This window comes from Drosophila mojavensis, unplaced genomic scaffold (assembly GCF_018153725.1).
Source record: "Drosophila mojavensis isolate 15081-1352.22 unplaced genomic scaffold, ASM1815372v1 contig_231, whole genome shotgun sequence".
NCBI lineage: Eukaryota > Metazoa > Arthropoda > Insecta > Diptera > Drosophilidae > Drosophila > Drosophila mojavensis.
In genome coordinates, this window is record NW_025318772.1 from 7,559,408 (window position 1) to 7,577,370 (window position 17,963).

At 43.2% G+C, this 17,963-nt stretch overlaps 1 protein-coding gene across 1 annotated transcript; it reads right to left on the minus strand.

The window, feature by feature from the left end:
- Positions 1-10,644: 10,644 nt before the first annotated feature.
- On the minus strand, positions 10,645-11,646 carry LOC6575268 (GILT-like protein 3). The gene is made up of 3 exons (XM_002001246.4): positions 11,286-11,646; positions 10,903-11,211; positions 10,645-10,826 (listed from the first exon to the last, which is right to left on the minus strand). Exons 1-3 carry the CDS (start codon positions 11,592-11,594, stop codon positions 10,722-10,724), a joined length of 723 nt encoding a protein of 240 aa, XP_002001282.2. The 5' UTR covers positions 11,595-11,646; the 3' UTR covers positions 10,645-10,721.
- Between the last annotated feature and the right edge of the window lie 6,317 nt (positions 11,647-17,963).

A 17,963-nucleotide genomic window follows, 5' to 3' on the forward strand; every position in this document is an offset into this window, starting at 1 on the left:
GCAGGTTCAGGGGAGGAGCTGAGGCAGAGGCAGAGGCAATACAAGTTCTATATATAAACCATTTTTAGTGCAAACATCTTGAACACTCTCGCACATCGGTAGCACTCTTTGTATTATTACTATATTTTCAGTAATTATTTCAAATATTTACTGGTCAACCCTCGAGGAGGACGGCTGTTGATGTACAGCTCTACGGATAGAAGTGACGGCAGGCGTCAGCTAGACAAGCGTTTGAAAACTATTAAACAGCGACCAAAAGTTCACATAACACGGCCGGAAGGGGAACGGACGGGGGGCGGAAGGCGCGTGCTGTTGCCTGTCAGAGTTTGGGATGGTCCTTGGCCAATTCTCGTCGTTGTTGTTGCTATTGTTGTTGTTGGCGCTGGTCTATGGCAAACAAACTATGCAGGCTTTTAAGCATTTGTGTAACATTAATTAAATTTATATTCAAACAGCGAGCGACTTAATTTCTAATTTCCGCCTCAGTTTGTGACGGTGAGCAGAGAGACGCTGAAGATAAATTAGGTATGAGTGGGGTAGCGGTGCGGCGCGGTGAGGTGCGCTGCGACTATTGTTGTGGTTGCTTTGGGACTGTGGTGGCCCGTTGAGTGACTGGCAGTTTAAGCCACCTTCCTGGGCGTCATTAACTTTAATGCGCCGCTTTATTTCACAGCAAACAAATGTCATAACAACAGCCGCCCCCCCCTCAAAAAGCACACACACACATAGGCAGTCAGTCAGTCAGGTTACCCACTTCCAGGATCACTGCTAGAAGTGGTGCTAGTTATACTGTTATGCTCATTCATGAACTGAAGAGAGTATATTGGTTTTGGCCAGTTGCGTGGAAAATAGGGAAATATTATATCAGATCTAGAGAAATTTGATTTGAAGTATAGCTTAATAACTTATATTTTTGATATTAAAGCAAAAGAGCTAGACACTGAAGATTTCGAGAACTCGGGAACATATACTATATACATAATTACGATTGATTTACCGAACATTGAATATACATATCTCACGTCGGGGCGTGGTATATCAGAGGCTTAGAGCTAGGGCTGAAGTTAGTTTACTGCCGACTCCTGCCTGACTACGTTACCCCTAACAGATTCAACTTTTTCTGGGCAACGAATGAGTATCATGCAGCCGGTAGCACCCGACAGCAGCGCTCTTACTTGGGTGCGGTTGTTGTTGTAGTAGTTATAGTCCCCAAAAGCAGCCCATCAGCGAGCGAAACAAGTGCAAAATTTATGCCAGCCATAGTTTCTGTCATAATTGTCGGCACTGTTGGACTCGTTCGTATTTTTGTACTCAGGCTGAAAAGTGTTGACGGCTTTGAAATATGAGGCACATGGCAAAAGGTAACAACAACAGCAACAACAACGTAATCAGCACCTGGGTCCACTCTCGGCTGCAGAAGTGCGTCATTGCGGCACACGTTGACAATATCTGCTGTCGGCTTATTTGCCAGCTCAGCTGTCACGTGAATGTGAGCTGTGAACCCGCCCACGCACACACATACACACTTACACACACAGACACACTAAGTAATTCACACACTGGCCTCGCAGTGGGTACTTCGGCACAGGCATCCTCTTAGCTCTGTTCGGTTGGTGTTCGCTTGCTAACTTCTTGGCCTGCTTCATTTTATGCTTGTTGAGTTAATAGTTGCCTCACCCTCTCTCTCTCATTCTCTCTCATTCTTGCTCTTTCGTACTCATGTTCCTGTAGCTGCTGCTGGTAGTGGTAAATGCAAGTGCCGTAATTTGTAATTTCAGGCAAATGAATTTTTGGCTTTTGGGGTTGTTGTACCCGTTTGCCCGGTGGCCGGTGCCCAGTGCCTAGTGCCTAGTGCCCAGTGCCGACTGCCGAGTGTCGAGCGCTGAGTGCCGTGTGCTGGCGTAATCGTTTTGACAGCTTTACTAGCCAACACACAACAGGCCAGGTGGCATAGCAGTAGTAGTAGTAGTTCAGTGTTCAATTGACAAACGTTGCTGGCCTCTGCTGGCCGACTATATCGCACCCTCACCCTCGGCTTACAGCCCCCCACCGGCACCCAGGACTTTTAAATAAACCATAAAACACGACTATTCACTTCAGTTGCGTTGTGGCGCTGGTAACATTTTTGGAGCTGCGGCTATGTCGCCTCTATTAAAGCGTTTTATCTCGTTTTTATCGCTTCTTTAGTCCGGGCGGATCTGGCCGCGCTTGCCAATGAGCCGCATGGCTGGCTACCGCACTGCTCCAGTGCTCCACTACTTCATTGCCTCAGTCTCTGAGTTGGGCTCTCCGTCATTCCCGCTCCCTCTGCCTTTGCCTTTGCCTGGTTATTACTAGTGTCAGTCATCCTCAATTTCATGGGGTTTGTTACCGTGTTTGTCTGTTTGTGTTCTCTCTGTTTTTTATTTTATTTTTTCCTCTGGTCTTTCTCGTATTTTTTATGTGCTCCTGGCCTTTTAGGCCAGTTCACTTCAGTCCAGTCACATAAAATGAATGCTAAAGTTAAAATTGTCAGCATTGTCAATTGGCCAAAAATAGCCAAAGTCTCTAGCCAGAGTCTCGCACACAAACACGCCCAGGGACAGATAGACAGATACGGATATAGCTATCGAGATACAGATAGAGCTACAGTAAGTGCTGTCTATAATTATCATTAATTTTATAGTTGTGGCTAGGCTTAGACAATTTTTAAGTGCAATTCTAATGCAGATACGCTAACAGCAACAATTACTGCTGCTCCTGCTCCTGCCGCTGCGGCTGCTGCTGTCAATGACTTCTTCCCCCTGCCTAATTAACCCATTTCTGTCAAGGAATTGTTTGCGAGTTCGCTTCAGTTTGACAGCAGAGAGTCCGACAGAAGCTTAGGCTTAGAGCAATCAGAGGCAATCGAACTCAAATTAAACTTTGACAAAGCTTCCAATATGATTGATAATGCTCTATATACTAATAGAAGTTTCAAAATCATATCGAATACTAAATTTCTTGTCAACAAGAGACAGACAAGTTGAACTTGGACTAAGCTCTACAATATTTTATTGATAATTCTCTATAGTTCTGCATACTCTTCTGTTAGTCGAAAATCTGAATTTCTTTCCGATATTTGGCAATATTTGGCACCACAGTGCGCAGCGCCTTGGACTGAAGCTCATCGTAAAAGTTTTAAGTGTTTGCCAGACATTTTCTCGTTAGTTGCGAGGCGGACGTCGAACTTATTTGGACAATGTCCATGCTCTGCTCATTGGCAGCCCACACACCACACACCACTCTCGTGGGCGTGTAGCTGCTTCCAAATTCTCGTTAAAATCAGAAAAAAAAAATATGTTGAAAAAAAGAAGAAAAAATTAACTAAAAACTTTGTGCAAACAACTCAGAAGCGACATTTGTTTAAGCTGCTGTCATTGGTGTTGTGGCTGGTGTCGTTGTCAAAGTTGTTGTTGTTGTTGAATTTGTTCTTTCTTGTTTGTTGTGAGCTGTGGCCAGCCTAATTTTCAAATTAAACTTTAAGTAGCCGCCCACTTACCACTCAGCAAATTGACCACTTCCCTCTTCCCCCCGGCCTTCAATGCGTAATGCGGCTTAGCTTAAGGGCGAAGCCTTTAAGTTGTTGAAGGATCTGAATTTGAAGTGCCAGCGGGTTGCCAAAGCCATTCAATAAATACAATACCACAATATTCCATCTCGTAGTCTGTTTCTCATATCACACATACACATATACATATACACATTTATATTTCGCCTCACCATTGACATTGTCATGCTCGAGTCGAGTCGAGTCGGGTTGAGTTGAGTTTATTCATTTTATTTGCCATACTTATATATATGTACTTTCCATTTTGTTTCGCTTCAGCTTCAGCTTCAGCTTTTTTTTTTTTTTTTTTTTGTTGATTTTTTTTGCTATTTCTTTTACGACTATGACAAATAAAATGTGCATGATTTTATGATCTGTTGATATTCCATTACAATTTTGTAAATATTTTGCTGCTGCTGCTGCTGCTGCTGTTGGCGCTATTTCTGAGCTTTGGCCACTGATGCCTTGGCTCTTACAATAGACTTACAAATACACACATGAAACTCTGGTACAATTGAAAAAGGATGTTTGGGGCTCTCTCTACCGCCACAATGTCTATGTAAGTTCAATAGATCTATGGCAGCTATACATATCCTGTCTCACTCTCACTCCCCTCCCCTCTCTGTCTGTTTGCAGACTCTAGTCTGGCAAATGGCGTCTGATTGCTTTTACTGCCTGCTCGAGAACATCGAAATATTTTTGAATTTCTTGGTTTTTTTTCAGCTTTTTTTTTTTTTTTTTTGCTTTTTATCCAATATGCATGATGATGCTTATAAAATATATTGCTCATGAATATACATGTATGCATGAATGGAGCAAATATGCCGCTGCCACTGCAGCTCGCTTCAAAGCGAGAGAGAGAGGAAGTGTGTATGTGTGTGTGTGTGTGTGTGTGTGTGAGTGTACTTTAGATTATTGCATATTATAAGCTTTACAGCTTTACACACATAAGAGATAAGGACAAGTAGAGGGAGAGATTGGAAGATAAACATTGAAGACAATGCGTCGAGTGCGCTTAAATTTTTAACAAGCAAAATTGCTAAGCAAATTTTTGGTTGAATTTTTATTTGAACACAAATAGCAACAGTAACAGTAAGAGCCACAGCCACAGCCACAGCCACAGCAATAGCAACAGCAACTTGCATAAATGATTTATTGCCAGAAAGACGAGGCCCCATTTTGGTTGTTGTTGTGGTTTTTGCTGTTGTTGCTGTCATTGCTGGCACTTCAGCTGCCATTTCTAGTTAAGCATCAAAATTTGCGCCGTGACCAAATACAGGCCCAGGACAAATTCATATAACGGGCAGCACCAGCAGCAGCAGCAGCAGCAGCAGCAGCAGCAACAGCAGCAGCAATAGCAGCAGCTACCACCAATGTCAACGCTTCAGAGCAAACAGAAAGCAGAGCACTCGAGACTGGAGACTCGAGCCCAGTTCAGGGCACACGCTCGTAAAATTTTATATCCAATTTTACGATTTCTGACGCAAAAAGTGAAACTAACCATTTCGACATTAGACATGAACACATCTCTCGGCCCTGGGCCATGGGCCATGGGTCGCCGCTGGGTCGTCAGCAGCGCTGACAGCAGAACCGGAGCGACGTAGACGGAACGCAGGAGAGAGACGGACGGCGCCTCTATTGGACTTGCTCGGGCGTCAACGAGCGAACGAACGTCAAGGATGCTGTGCATATTTTTTTTCCTTTTTTTTTCTTGCTCTTTCGTCTGTCACATTTTTCGTTTTCTTTCTAGCTTTTTTTTTTTGTTTCTTCTTTTTTGGCCTAGCTTCCCTTGCTTTGTTTTTCGATTTTGGTGATGACAGCCAGAGCGACATTAAATGCCCCGCTTCAGTTGTGTTTGTGGAAGCCAAGTGCCGTCCGCTCGTCCGCCTGACCATTGCCAGCTGGTCTATGCGCCTGGCCATTGGCATTCGTCTCATATTGATGGTCATGCCCACCGACAGCAATGGCAACAGCTCTCACTCATGCGAGGGCTGCTCGATGTTTTGCAAAGATTTGCTTGAGCTTCTGCTGTTCGCCCTTGTCACAGCCCTCGCCAGCTGGTTGGTGTGCTTTGACTGACCGCCGTCGCAGAATGTTGTCCCTGCGGCTGTGTTGACTCAACATAGTCACAAGACCTCACTGCTTTGCTTGGGGACACTCTCTCCCTCTCACTCTCTGTCGCTCTCTCTCGCTCCCTCTCTCTGTCTCACTGGCCATCGTGCTCGCATGTATTTGGCAAATCAATGGCTGGCCGGGTGTCATTAAACGTTTGATCGTTTAATGCCCCACAGTTGCCCGTGAAGTCCCCTTGCAGCAGCAGCTGCTCCTGCTGAAGTATGTGGTGCGGACGTTGCTGTTTCTGTTGCTGTTGCCTTTGCGACTCCACTCCCTTTCTCCTGCTTCCCTTCCTCTCCTCTTCCTCGCTTTGGTTGCTGTTTATCGTTTCGCACTTCCGTTGGTCAACTTCCTGCAGCGATTGGCAAAGCACCGAACGACAAGGGGCCAAAATCAATTGGAAATTAATTTCATGCTTTGATTACCGGTTGTGTCGCACGTTTTATGACCTTGAATACGACACATTTGTGTCGTCAGCAACGTCCTGTCGCTGTCCTATCGCTCTGTCCTGTCCTGTCCTGTCCTGTTGCCCTGTTGTGGCCTCGTGGCTGTGTCCATTTCCTCACTAAATTAGCCAGGCAATGGCATGAATTGAAACGAATCGACCAGACCAGAGCAGCAGCCCTCGAATACATTTGTCGTCTTTGACTCTGACTCTGTCTCTTTCACTCTCACTCTCTTTCTCTCTCTCCTGGGCAGCTACAATTTATCAAACACTACGGCTCATTCGTTCACGCCGCCCGTCAGGTGGAACTCTCCAAATTGGGCCACTGAGCAGCGGCTACGTGTGCAGCGCGTTAATTGAAATGTTTATATGACTTTTTATGGGCTGCCAAAAAGGCTCATTACATTTACGAGATTTCAATGCGCCATTTTGGCCGCTGATTAAAGCAATTCGCAGCAATAACTCGCAGCAGCTAAGACTCCATCTCTCTCTCCCTGTATACATATATATATATGTATACACTATGCTCGTACTTTATATGTAAAAATATTGCAGCAAATCAAGTTTGTCCGAGGGCTGCCGTCCCGCTGCGTCTTTCACCTTTTTGCATCCTTTGTGTCAGCAAAAGTTTTCTGCACGTTTGTGCAAATCCATTCAATATGGCTGCCGTTGCCGTTGTCGCTGCTACTCCTGCTGCACAGGATACTTCGAGCAGCTACTTCTGCTGCTGCTGCTGCTGCTCCTTTTGCGCACCTCGGCAACATTCTTAGACTAGCTGGCTGGCTGGCTGGCTGGCTGGACTGGCTTGGGCTGCCTGGATATCTTGCACCTTGCCCTTTTGTGCCGTCTGTCGGCTCATTCGTTTATTCAATGCTTTTCTTCGATTCTGCAGCACAGTTGGATTTTTGCCTTTTATCGCTGGGTGGGGCGAACGCATTTGAGGATAACCAAAAGGTGCTTTTATATGCTTAATGGAAAATCTAATTTATGACCTATGGCTTTTCTGTTCGTTGCGTTTTCTTTTGCCGTCCGAGTGTCGATGCCGCAGACATTTTCTGCTTTCGATTTGTATTTGTCCTTTTTGCAGCTGGAGCTAGAGCTGAGACTGAGACTGAGACTGAGGCTGAGACTGAAGCAGCAGCAGCAGCGCCATAGCCAGTCTATTCTGAAACAAATGAAGATTAATGCGAATCGAATGTGCTGCCTGTGTAAATGCGGACGTCAAAGTGTGCCTGTATGTGTGTGTGCCAGTGTGTGTGTGTGTGTGGCAGTGTACATGTGCATGTGTGTGTGTGTGTGTGCGTGCTTGCAAAGTCCTTGCTGCTATTCAAAAATTAAACATTCCGAATGCATTTATAATTTAAATGAATAACCCAACCCTAGCCCAGCCCTCGGCCACAGTCTTTAGTGCCAAATCAAATTGCTGGCCATTTTTATACTTCAGCCGAACGGAAGTTTTTGGCGCATAAATTTGAATGTTGGGCCAGCTGACGATGATTATGATGATGGGCGATAATGATGATGAGCGAGGTGTGCAGTGCGAGGGGCGTGAAGCGATGAGCTTAACGCCCACATAAGGCACGCAATAAATTGGCCCAAAAATTATGTTTCACAAAAGTTGCCGCAAATTGCGCAATTCGGCGCGAAAAAGGGGTAAAAGGGCCGCAGCACTGACAACAGCAGCGGCAGGGGCAGCGGCAGCGGCAGCGGCGGTCACCTGAGCGGCAGGTGCGACTGCATTTTGCCTTTTGCAATTGACGTCGATTATCGCCTCCGAAAATAGTTAGTTTGTTTGTTCAACATTTTCGGCCCTATTTGGTGTTTTAAACGTTATCGAAAACTAACCAAAAACTCCGCAACTATCGAGCGGGAGGAAGCGAGCGCGTATGTGTGTCTGTGTGTGTGGAAGCTCTTCTATGTGGGTTGCTGTGTGTGTGTTGGTATTGTTGTTGCTATTATTATTGTTGTTGTTGTTGCTGTTGCGTTGTGCAGTGCCTGCCAAAAGTTGCCGTTGCAATTGCGCTTTTTGTTAGCCTGCTTTCTGCCCTGCCTCTGCCTCTGCCTCTGCCTCTACCTCAGTCCTGCTTCAGTTCTGCCCCCAAAAACAGTTCAATTGGGAGCAAGCGCAGCAATTAAGTGTAAAAATGCGAAACACATACGCTCAAAGGACACACATAGGAGAGAGAAAGAGAAGGAAAGAGAAAGTGAGGAAGAGTAAAAGGGAGAGAGAGTGAGTTCAACCTACAGTCCTCTTGGCATTTTTGTGCACTGGTCGAAGCTGCCACAAACGTTCATGCCACGCGGCTAGCTGCCACTGCCGCTGCCGCTGCCACAGCCGCAGCTGCCACGCATGTTCCCTGGCCATGTCACCTTCTAAACGAAATGAGCAGCAAATTGGCAGTAAATTTGTTTGCTATTTTTCTTCACTTGTTCTGTGTTGATGTTCGGCTGCTGCTGTCTCTACTGCTGCTGTACTGCTGCTACTGCTGCCCTTAGAAATGCAACAGTTTTTGTTTCTGTTGCATTGCAAACGAGTTTGGCGTGCACTGACTCTGGCTCTGGGTCTGGCTCTGGCTATGGCAGTGGCCAAATAGCCCTAGGGGCATGGTTGTGGGCGTTGCCTGGTGTTGTCGTCGTTTAGAGCAACACGCGAGCAACGCAAAAACGCATCTCCATCTGTGCCACGCCCCCCTCGCACACTGCCCCCGTGCAATTTCCACTTTGCCGCCACTTAAACTTGTCCTGTGCGCAAATTTAATTTTTTGCGCTGTTTTGGGCCAACTGAGATTCGGATTACATGGCATTAAGGGGCTTGGTGAGGGGGCAGTGGGTGCAGCTGCATCAGCTGCAGCTGCATCGTCGACTGCAATAACCGGCCATAACTCGAAATCAAAGCGCAGCGGGCAGTCAGACAATCGGACATCGTTCGTCTAGCCACTCTGTCATATAGTTGCTGTGAGCACGCCCGTCGCTGACCCCAGACTCAGACTCAGCATCAGCATCAGCCTCAGCTGAGGCCCGTGAATGTGGCCATGCCCGACGGTGGTCTCTCTGTGTGGACATCATTTACTGCTGCTGCTGACACGCGCTTGAAACCTGCCCCGCTGGGCATTCCGCTGTTCCGCAGGCAACAAATTGCGCACTGTGCGAACGAGTCAAACGCTTTTGTCTGCCGCATCCGTCGGACAGTCATCTGTCGGACAGTCATCGTCGTCGACTAAAACTATCAGCGCTCTTTCAGTAATCTTATCGATTTGTGGGCCCATTGTTTAGAACAACATAACTGGGCAGCAGGGCGGACGCAGAGCGTTGGCAGGGAACACATCCGAGTGTCCGTTCGCAGTAGTCGACCCATTAATTCGCCTTCCATGCCGCGGCTAGAAGTGAATTTGCGCACAAATCGACTGGCAAATTATAATGTATGGCCCCTCTTTGTAGCGATATAGCTGGGCAAGCATATTGAATGGCTGGCCCGAGGTGTTGTTCCAACAGATTGCAAAATACTCTAGCATCCACTGCAGCATCCAAAGGGGCGTCGCGAAATCTGATATTTAATAAATAATTCTCCGAACGTCCGTGAAAACACGTTCTCGTTTTACCTTGTTAGCGGGCAATTTCGAAAGATTTAACAAAGTAATTTTTATAATTTAAGAGTTAAAAATTGACACTACTCAAATTTAATTATGTTATAATTATAGTCTCAAAATATGTTTGCCTTTTTATATTTTGAATATATGTATATTATTATTGTAGTTATCAATTGTTATTTATTTTTAATTATATCAATCAATTTATTTTATGATTTTTCCTATGAAAGTGTTTTATTTATTTTTATATTATTAAATATGATAATTATATAGCTATTTTTTGTATAAAATATTCTGTTGTTTCATTAGCTTATTTTTTATTAATTTTTTTTATTTTTATTTTTATATAATTCATTTTTCTAAATGTGCTGTGCTGTGTTGCTCTGACTTTAAGAATACGTTAAACTGTTGCCGCCCATATTTGACCGTTACAGTTTTCTTGCGTTACCACATTGAGAAATCAGTATAAGTGCTGCCACATCTGCAAAAACAAATAAAGCGCTGACAACATAATACTGCCTAGTTCTTGCTTAACGCTTCCGAACAAAAGCTAATTGGCATAAAAAGGAGCTGTATAGCTCTCTCTACCTACAAATGCAACCAACGTTTTAAAAATATAGGTATTTAGAACACACGATATTCGAGGGAAATATTTAATTTAAGTCTACACTGTGGTTCATACCTTGGCTAAGAACGAGAGTTGAGTCAATACAGCAACCTTTCGTCTTGGCTAAGGACGAGAGTTGAGTCAATACAGCAACCTTTCGTATTGGCTAAGAACGAGAGTTGAGTCAATACAGCAACCTTTCGTCCAGTTACAGCTGCTTTCGTTAAGTGAGCAAATCGAACTACTCCACACTGAACGAACTGCTATCTCTTTACTGTAAAGTTTAGTTCAGACCAAAATACTCCACAATTAACATTTTGAATTAGCATAAAAATTATTCACTTTATTAATCTGATGCTGTTGCAATACATATGTATGTACATATGTATGTGTGTGTGCTTAACCACAAGTGGGTAGCTTAATATTAAACTTCTGCTGATACTGATGGCAAAAGTGGCGCTCGAAATTATAGCGAATGCTGTTCTGTTCATAGGGCTGGAAATTCTGTGTGTGTGTGAGGGAGAGAGATAGTGAGAATGATTAGGATAAAATAATTGAATTATAGCCGAATCGTGCTTACACCGTCAAGCACAATGCTGGGCACAAAGGAAATCTGCAGTGACAGCGTCTCCTTGCCATACGGTAACAGAATATCCGCCGTCTTGCGCGTGCGTTTGCACTCCTGGGCAAGTGAGACGTCCAGCTTGAGGTGTGCCGCGCAGACCTCGATGTTGTTGAAGTAGGAGCGCAGCATGCAGTAGATCAGATCGAACGCTTGCCGTAACTCCAGATTCTCCAGGATGCAGGCGTGCAGAGCATTCAGCTCGCACTCCTCGTCGCCGTGCTGGCAGAACACCTGCAGTTGCCCGAGCTCCGTGTTGTTATAGAACTGCCGGAAAAAGAAAACAAATTACAGAATTAAATCGTCTCTCTCGCTCTCTGTCATTCTCTTCTTCCACTTACTGCCGCCTTGCCAAAGGGATATAGCTTTAAGTCGGTGCGATTCCACCAATCGTTGTCCAGGAGCGCATCGTACAGGCGTCGCCGGATAAAATAAACGCTGTCCGGGCAGAGCGTCTCGTAGTGCACGGCCACTGGCAATTTGGGCAGCGAGGGTTGCGGCGTAGCCGGCGAAGGGGTAGACGACAATGCGGATGTCGCTTCATCTGGCAGCTGTGTTTGGCCAGCCGCAGTAGATATGAAGAGCGTCATCAGCAGCGCGACTAACCATTTCATTTGATACATCATCGCCATTTCCATTGCCATTGCCATCGCCTCAGTGCCTACCGCGCAGCTTCGCAGGCAAAACACAACTGTTGCTGCTGCTCACCCACTCAGCATGAAACCCAAGTGCTCTCTCCCTACGATTTGAGCAGCACGCGTGGTCCACATTACTCATGTTGATATTATTATCTAAGTATGAATACGAATTTGTGCGCGAGTGTGTGTGCGTGAGTGTGCATGAGTGTGTGTCGGTGTGTGATTAACCCATTGAACAATGGAATGCATTTTAAATGAATATTGAAAAATGTATATTAGAGATAAGCAAAGAACATAGAGAACAACAAAAAAGCGAGAGTTTACAAACAATATATCTACATGCATACATATGAATATATTTATATATATGAATACATATAGATATAGCAAAAACTATTTAAGCTTGTCAGCTGCTAGATTAGTATTAATAGACTGGGTTAATTACATATAAGTATGATCGCGCTCTATTAATATTGCAAACAATAAATATAATATACGTGCTTAAGCTAATGAATGCATAAACAGATAAAAATATATTGAAAAATGCCAAGTGCATAACAAAAAACTAATTAGTAAGAAAATGTTATGAAAGTTAATTTAAATAAATTTAAATAAAATTAAAAATAGATACAAATTAATAATAAACAGAAATTTAATGCGCAAAACAATTTTTGAGGAAAAATAAAATAAATTTATAAAAATTAGTATATATTAATAATAACAATAATATATTAATTAAATTTAACTTATAGACAGCACAAAATTTTCAAAAATTGTATGCAATAACTACAAATTATATTTCTCTTAAAATAAAAGACAAAGTAGAAGTAGAAGTAGAGTAAAAAATATTAGAAAATAATTTAAAATAATTATTGTGTAATAAATAATATTGATAAATATTAATATTTAATTATGTAGATAATAAACCAAATGCATACATATGTAGTCTTGTTTTTAATTATCTTAATTTAAAAAAATATTTATTTTTATTAACATTTTTTCTTTACTTTTATTGAGTCTTTGTTTTAACTAATATTACAAATGCAAGGAATATCAAAAATATTTGAATTGAACAAAAAATATAATAAGTATTGAAAATCAAAAGTTTTTTTCTTGGAATATAACTAATTGTGAATGTGGTCTGGGCGCATGCGGGTTAAGTCACTTGGCCCGTTTGACGTCAGCTTAGTTTTGGATAACAACTCTGTCCGCGGCCAATCAAGAGTGGCATTAGCAATGCATAAACAATGAAGACTTCATGCGCGACAAGTTCAGTGCACTGTCATGTCGCAGCGGCGCTAATTGACAGACAGCTCCATTTTGGATGCGAAGGCCGGCCTAAAGGCTAACGGTGTGTACCACCAACCGGTTCGTGCGGCTCGATTGGAGCTACCCACACGCGATATCGCGATATAAAAGGAGCAACTGTCGCTTGCGCTGGCTCGAGTGCCATTGACCACCGTCTCGGGCGGCGATTTCAATTTCTAACTAATGCACAATGGGGCTTTAATTGCCAGCGCATTCTTCAAATCTTCAAATGGCAGCCAGAAGCATTTATGGTGCGTGTTTCATGGCCAAGGCTGACGCACAAGAATGCCGCCCGGCTAGACCGAGCCGGGCCGGCCGGGCTAATTGCATTGCAGCCAGCCAGCCACTGGCAGCTGTCCATTTCCACCGGGAGCCAACTAGCCCAAGACAACATGACGGCAAAAAAAGTGACAGTGTTTTATGACGTGCCTTGGCAGATTTCCGCACAGTAATTGGACACTCTGTCCAAGTTCGACCCGGACTGCAACTGCAACTGCGACTGCGACTGTGACTGCGACTCCCTGAATATGATCTCCCTGCGTCACTGCGGCAATTAACCCAAATTGCATTTGACGACCAATTGGGCGGCAACTCTGCCAACTCTCTGCACGCCCATGCACAGGCTGAGGCTGCGCTGCAGGCCAACTCACGAATATCGTTTATCTCTCTCTCCATCTCTCTCTTAGTCTCTATGCTTGGCATTGTCTGTCCCAGTTTCTGTGGCCGTTTCTCACTTTTCTACAGTTTCCAATTCCAATTTGCATTTTGCTGCCGCTGTTGCTGCAATTTGCATTTGTTGCTTTTCTGTCGCCTGTCTGCAGAGGCCTTAAGTGCCGTATTCTTGCTTATACCCTGCACACGCTCCAGAAGCAGAGGGCCTGGCAAAGCCAACCGGCAGGGCATTACGTATATAAAGAAAACTTGTTTCAGTTCCCAAACGAGTTACTCTAGTTTAAAGGGTATTCAGCTAGTCGTGCCTTGCTCGAACATTCTAATGTTTATGGCCAGCGCTGTTCTCATTGCAACATTTTAACCGCTAGGCAACTTCGTGATGTTGTTGTTGTAGTTGCTGTTGCTGCTGATCTTGTTTTGTTGCCAAAATAAAAATAGAAACGTAAAAGACAAAAAAAAAAAAAAAAAAAAAAGCAGTTAAGTCACGGACGTTAACCTTTGTGTTAGATGTCGAACTTGTTCGTGACAACATGCGTGCTAAATTAACATAACACTTACACACAGATTGACAGCCAGTTTGACAGTCACTTTGACAGCAAGTCATCGATGATACTCCTTGAATGCTCATAGTACTCATTGTACTCTCATTAATTATATCCCAATTTAGTAGTTCTTTTGTTCAGTTGCAAATGACTCAAATTTTCAATTATAGTCAGAGTAGTCAGTGGGCAAAAACCAATGATATAAGACAGAGCTCAGCTGACTGATTATGTTAGATTACGTATTTGCGTTGAAATTCATTCAAAGAGTCGATAAACTCAAGGCTTCAGCTTGAAGATGTTCTGACTAAACCAGTTTGAATACAAAAGAAAAACATTCTATGTCTCTTTCGTGTTTTTTATGGAGCAACACTAATGTAAATCAGTATAAAACAAAGAAACTTTATTTTAATATCAGAAAGGAGAAGTTTATTTGATCGCACGGGATTAAGAAATGTATTCTTTTTTTTTCTAATGTATTAAAATGACTTTATTACCTAGAGTTTTATTCTACATGGAACATAGAAACCTAATTTTTTCAATTATTGACATTTCTTTGTCCCTAAGAGTGAAAGTGCAACAGAAATTCTAGGGTGGAAATTTTGCATATATAAATTGAATACATTCAAAATGGCTTATTATTATTATTAAATATCGGCCATGGGGTCAGCCGAAGCGCATTGAAGGCTCCATGTTAAATCCCAACTTTGATAGATGGACTTATTGTCAGTGTGCTAAATAGATGTTGAAAAGGTGTTGATTAAAGCACTAGCTTAACTGACAAATAAATGAGAAAGACAAAAGTGTAGCAAAAACTTTCGAAAGACCCCAGCAATCAGATTCAGTTTTGCTGTTCAATGCAGTGAAATTGAATCTGATTGCTGGTTTGATGGTCTGAATCGCCATCAAAGACTGTGAAAAGTAGTTTTCTGTGGCTGTGTTTTGCCTCCCACCATGTGCAATAATTTTTGCTGATTTACACTGCTTGGCGTAGTCATTGGTTGATTGATTTTCTGTTGCGCTCCGAATTTAATTTAAAATTCTTATATAATAACCTATGATATATTTTTGTTATGCCTTTATTCTTCATCGTTTTGGTATTTAATATGATCTACCGCAGTTTACATGGCTTTAGGGAGTGGCCTCCAATACCAAATAAGCTCGTGAACTCAACTTAAAATTGACTTTGCCAGAGAATAAAATTTTGACTGGAATTTCAATATCAAATTGTGTATATGAGGCTCAAATCGATATTGATATTGAAATTTCAGTCAAAATTATATTCCCTGGTCAAGCGAGTTTTTATATGCGTGGATGTTCAAGAATTAGTTTGCTCTAGTGTGAGTCTTACCATATTAAAATATCAGACCAAATTCAATAAAGAGCAACTCCATAAATGGGTAGTCAAATAGAAACGTATTATCAAACTCAAAGCTGTTTTTTATAAACTCAGATTCTTTTTCACATACATAGTAGGGTTGCCAGATGGGTCCGTAGAATATGAAGAACCACGCCCCTGCGCTGAAATAAAGACTTTGGGCACAGAAGCAGAGATTCTCTTTACAAATATGCTCACATTTCGGATTTCGGTTGGCCTCTTTTGGCCGCCTGGTATCTGCAGTGTTAAAGGAGATTTTGGAGTGGCTTGCATGCGGCGCTTTTTGTGGGTCACGCGAGACCAGTTTGTGGAAGGAAGAAATTGTCTGTTGCGCATATCATTTGGAGCAGCGCCCGCTCTGCCGTCTGTTGGTCTCTGGCTCTGGCTCGTCGCGAGAGGCGAGCTGATGGACAGAGTTGTACAAGAGTTAGGAACGAATAACCGTTATAGAAGGGGAGCTAAGTGATACTCATTGCTAAGCTCCATGGGACGCGTCCAGCGCACGTTTTGGGCCCGTGCTCAGGCATCAGATTCGAGCAATGTGCGTCTCGGAGTCTTATGCAAATGACGATAGCTCATAGAGTGCGCTGCGCTGCGCCTCATCCTCGTCTCTTTAAATGCCTAATTTCCGCCGATTCAGCGGCATTGTCAATTTCAGATTCTCTACGGCTTGAGTGAGCGTGAGTGTCGAGACTTATTAGAGACGCGCTGGCATAACTCTGCTCTGTTACTTGCCTCATCGCAATATTTCTTGGGTGTTACATGATGACTTGCAGCAGCTGGGCTCGGCTCATCGCGGCGCGGTGCGGCTTGGCTTGGCTTGGCTTGGCTGGCTGTCTGTGGGTTAGCGTGCAAGCTGAATATAAAAAGCGAGAGTCGAGCATAGACGACTTGTGCATGCGCTTCAACTGAGTTGATGTAAGGCCAATGCTGAGATTCAATATGTGTCAGGTTAGGCTATAAAGAGCATTATTTATTGAATTTCATTCTTTTGTGATAACTTTAATTTGATTTTAATTATTACTTTTTGCGTTGCTCCAATATTTACCATATTTATATATATATATATATACTTATTATAGTTGAGCTTATCACATTAGACAAGATAATCAAGTCAGAGCTTCAATTGTAAAAAATATTGAGACGCACTAACAATATCGTCAGTTATACCACATTAAATCTCGTATCACATATCCCATATCTCATATATATCACATATCTCATAGCCCATATCTCCTATCGATATTCCCACATTTGTCCTTTTCAATCAAAATGTATATTAATATCTAACTATTTCCGTCTAAAATTTTCTCATCTCATCCCCTCCTTCGACTACTTCGTTTCTCTGGTAATGGTGGCCAAAAATCATATTCAAGTTGATTTAATGATATTTATAAATAAATAAAAATAAAATAAAATAAATAAACCAAGTACAACATGTTAGCATAACCGTGTATACCCTCTTTATAGAGCATGGACTTTTGTAGTCTTGTTGCACAGGCAACCGCAACTATCATAGCTGCAGCTATGACGCCACAGCCCAAATACAAAATGCATTCATATAAAGTTGCTGGGCGGCTGCCTGGGCGTCTGTTTGGGCTCTGCCTGGGCTCAGCTGGGGCTCTGCGTGGTCTCTGCTGTGCTCTATGTCTCAACTCTGACATTCATGTCCAGCTGTCGTTAAGGTTTTTGACAGTTTTTTTTTTTTTTGCAATTCTGCTATGGCATAAAGCAATTGCGTTTCACTTATGCGACCTGGGCAATTGGCAGAACATCAGCTCGAATCTGTTCAGAGAGAGAGCGACAGAGAGAGCGAGAGAGAGAGAGAACTGGTTTTCCAGTCCAGCCACATGGTGCATCACTTGTTGCGGCTGCAGTGAAAACAGTTAGCTGTGATGCCAATAACCTGTATAGCTGCGACTGTGTGCCACGTACCCCACCTTCATTTGGCTTTATGACGGCATTTTCCGAAAACGAAGCAGACCATAAATTAGCCCTGATTGTGCTGATAGTGCCCGGTGCGTAGTGCGACACCTACTGAGCATGAGCTAAGCGCCCCCAAACTGGGCAAACTGACGCAAGATAAAGCGCCTTGGGCTGTAAGCCACCCACATTCGCGAGATAGCCTGCGGCTTATTTATAATTGTCACAGTTAGCGCTGCCTCCAAAATAGCAGCTGACTCAAATTGAGAGCACTGAAACCTAATCGGAACATCAACTGATACTGGCTGCTCGGGCTTTGGACTGTTTTTAGGGCACTGCTGTTTGCTGCTCGCTCGTTAGCTCTTGTCATTGTCTTTAATTGGATTTTGAGAGCGCGCGCTGCGCTGAGCTGACTAAAAGATACAAATGCGATGCCCGCTCTACATGCCAGAGAAACGGCAAAGGCTAAATACAAATAACAACTTTTTCTAGTTTTTATTTGCATTGCCTAAGTCATACTGCATACTCTATATTTAGCCAGTGATGCTAATTAGTTGTCTG

Coding starts and splice junctions, on each gene's coding strand:
- LOC6575268 (XM_002001246.4), bottom strand. CDS start 11,594: ATGGCAATGGCAATGGAAATGGCGATGATGTATCAAATGAAATGGTTA. Junction 11,212..11,285: donor ATCCCTTTGGCAAGGCGGCA/GTAAGTGGAAGA, acceptor TTTTTCCGGCAG/TTCTATAACAACACGGAGCT. Junction 10,827..10,902: donor CCAGCATTGTGCTTGACGGT/GTAAGCACGATT, acceptor ACACACACACAG/AATTTCCAGCCCTATGAACA.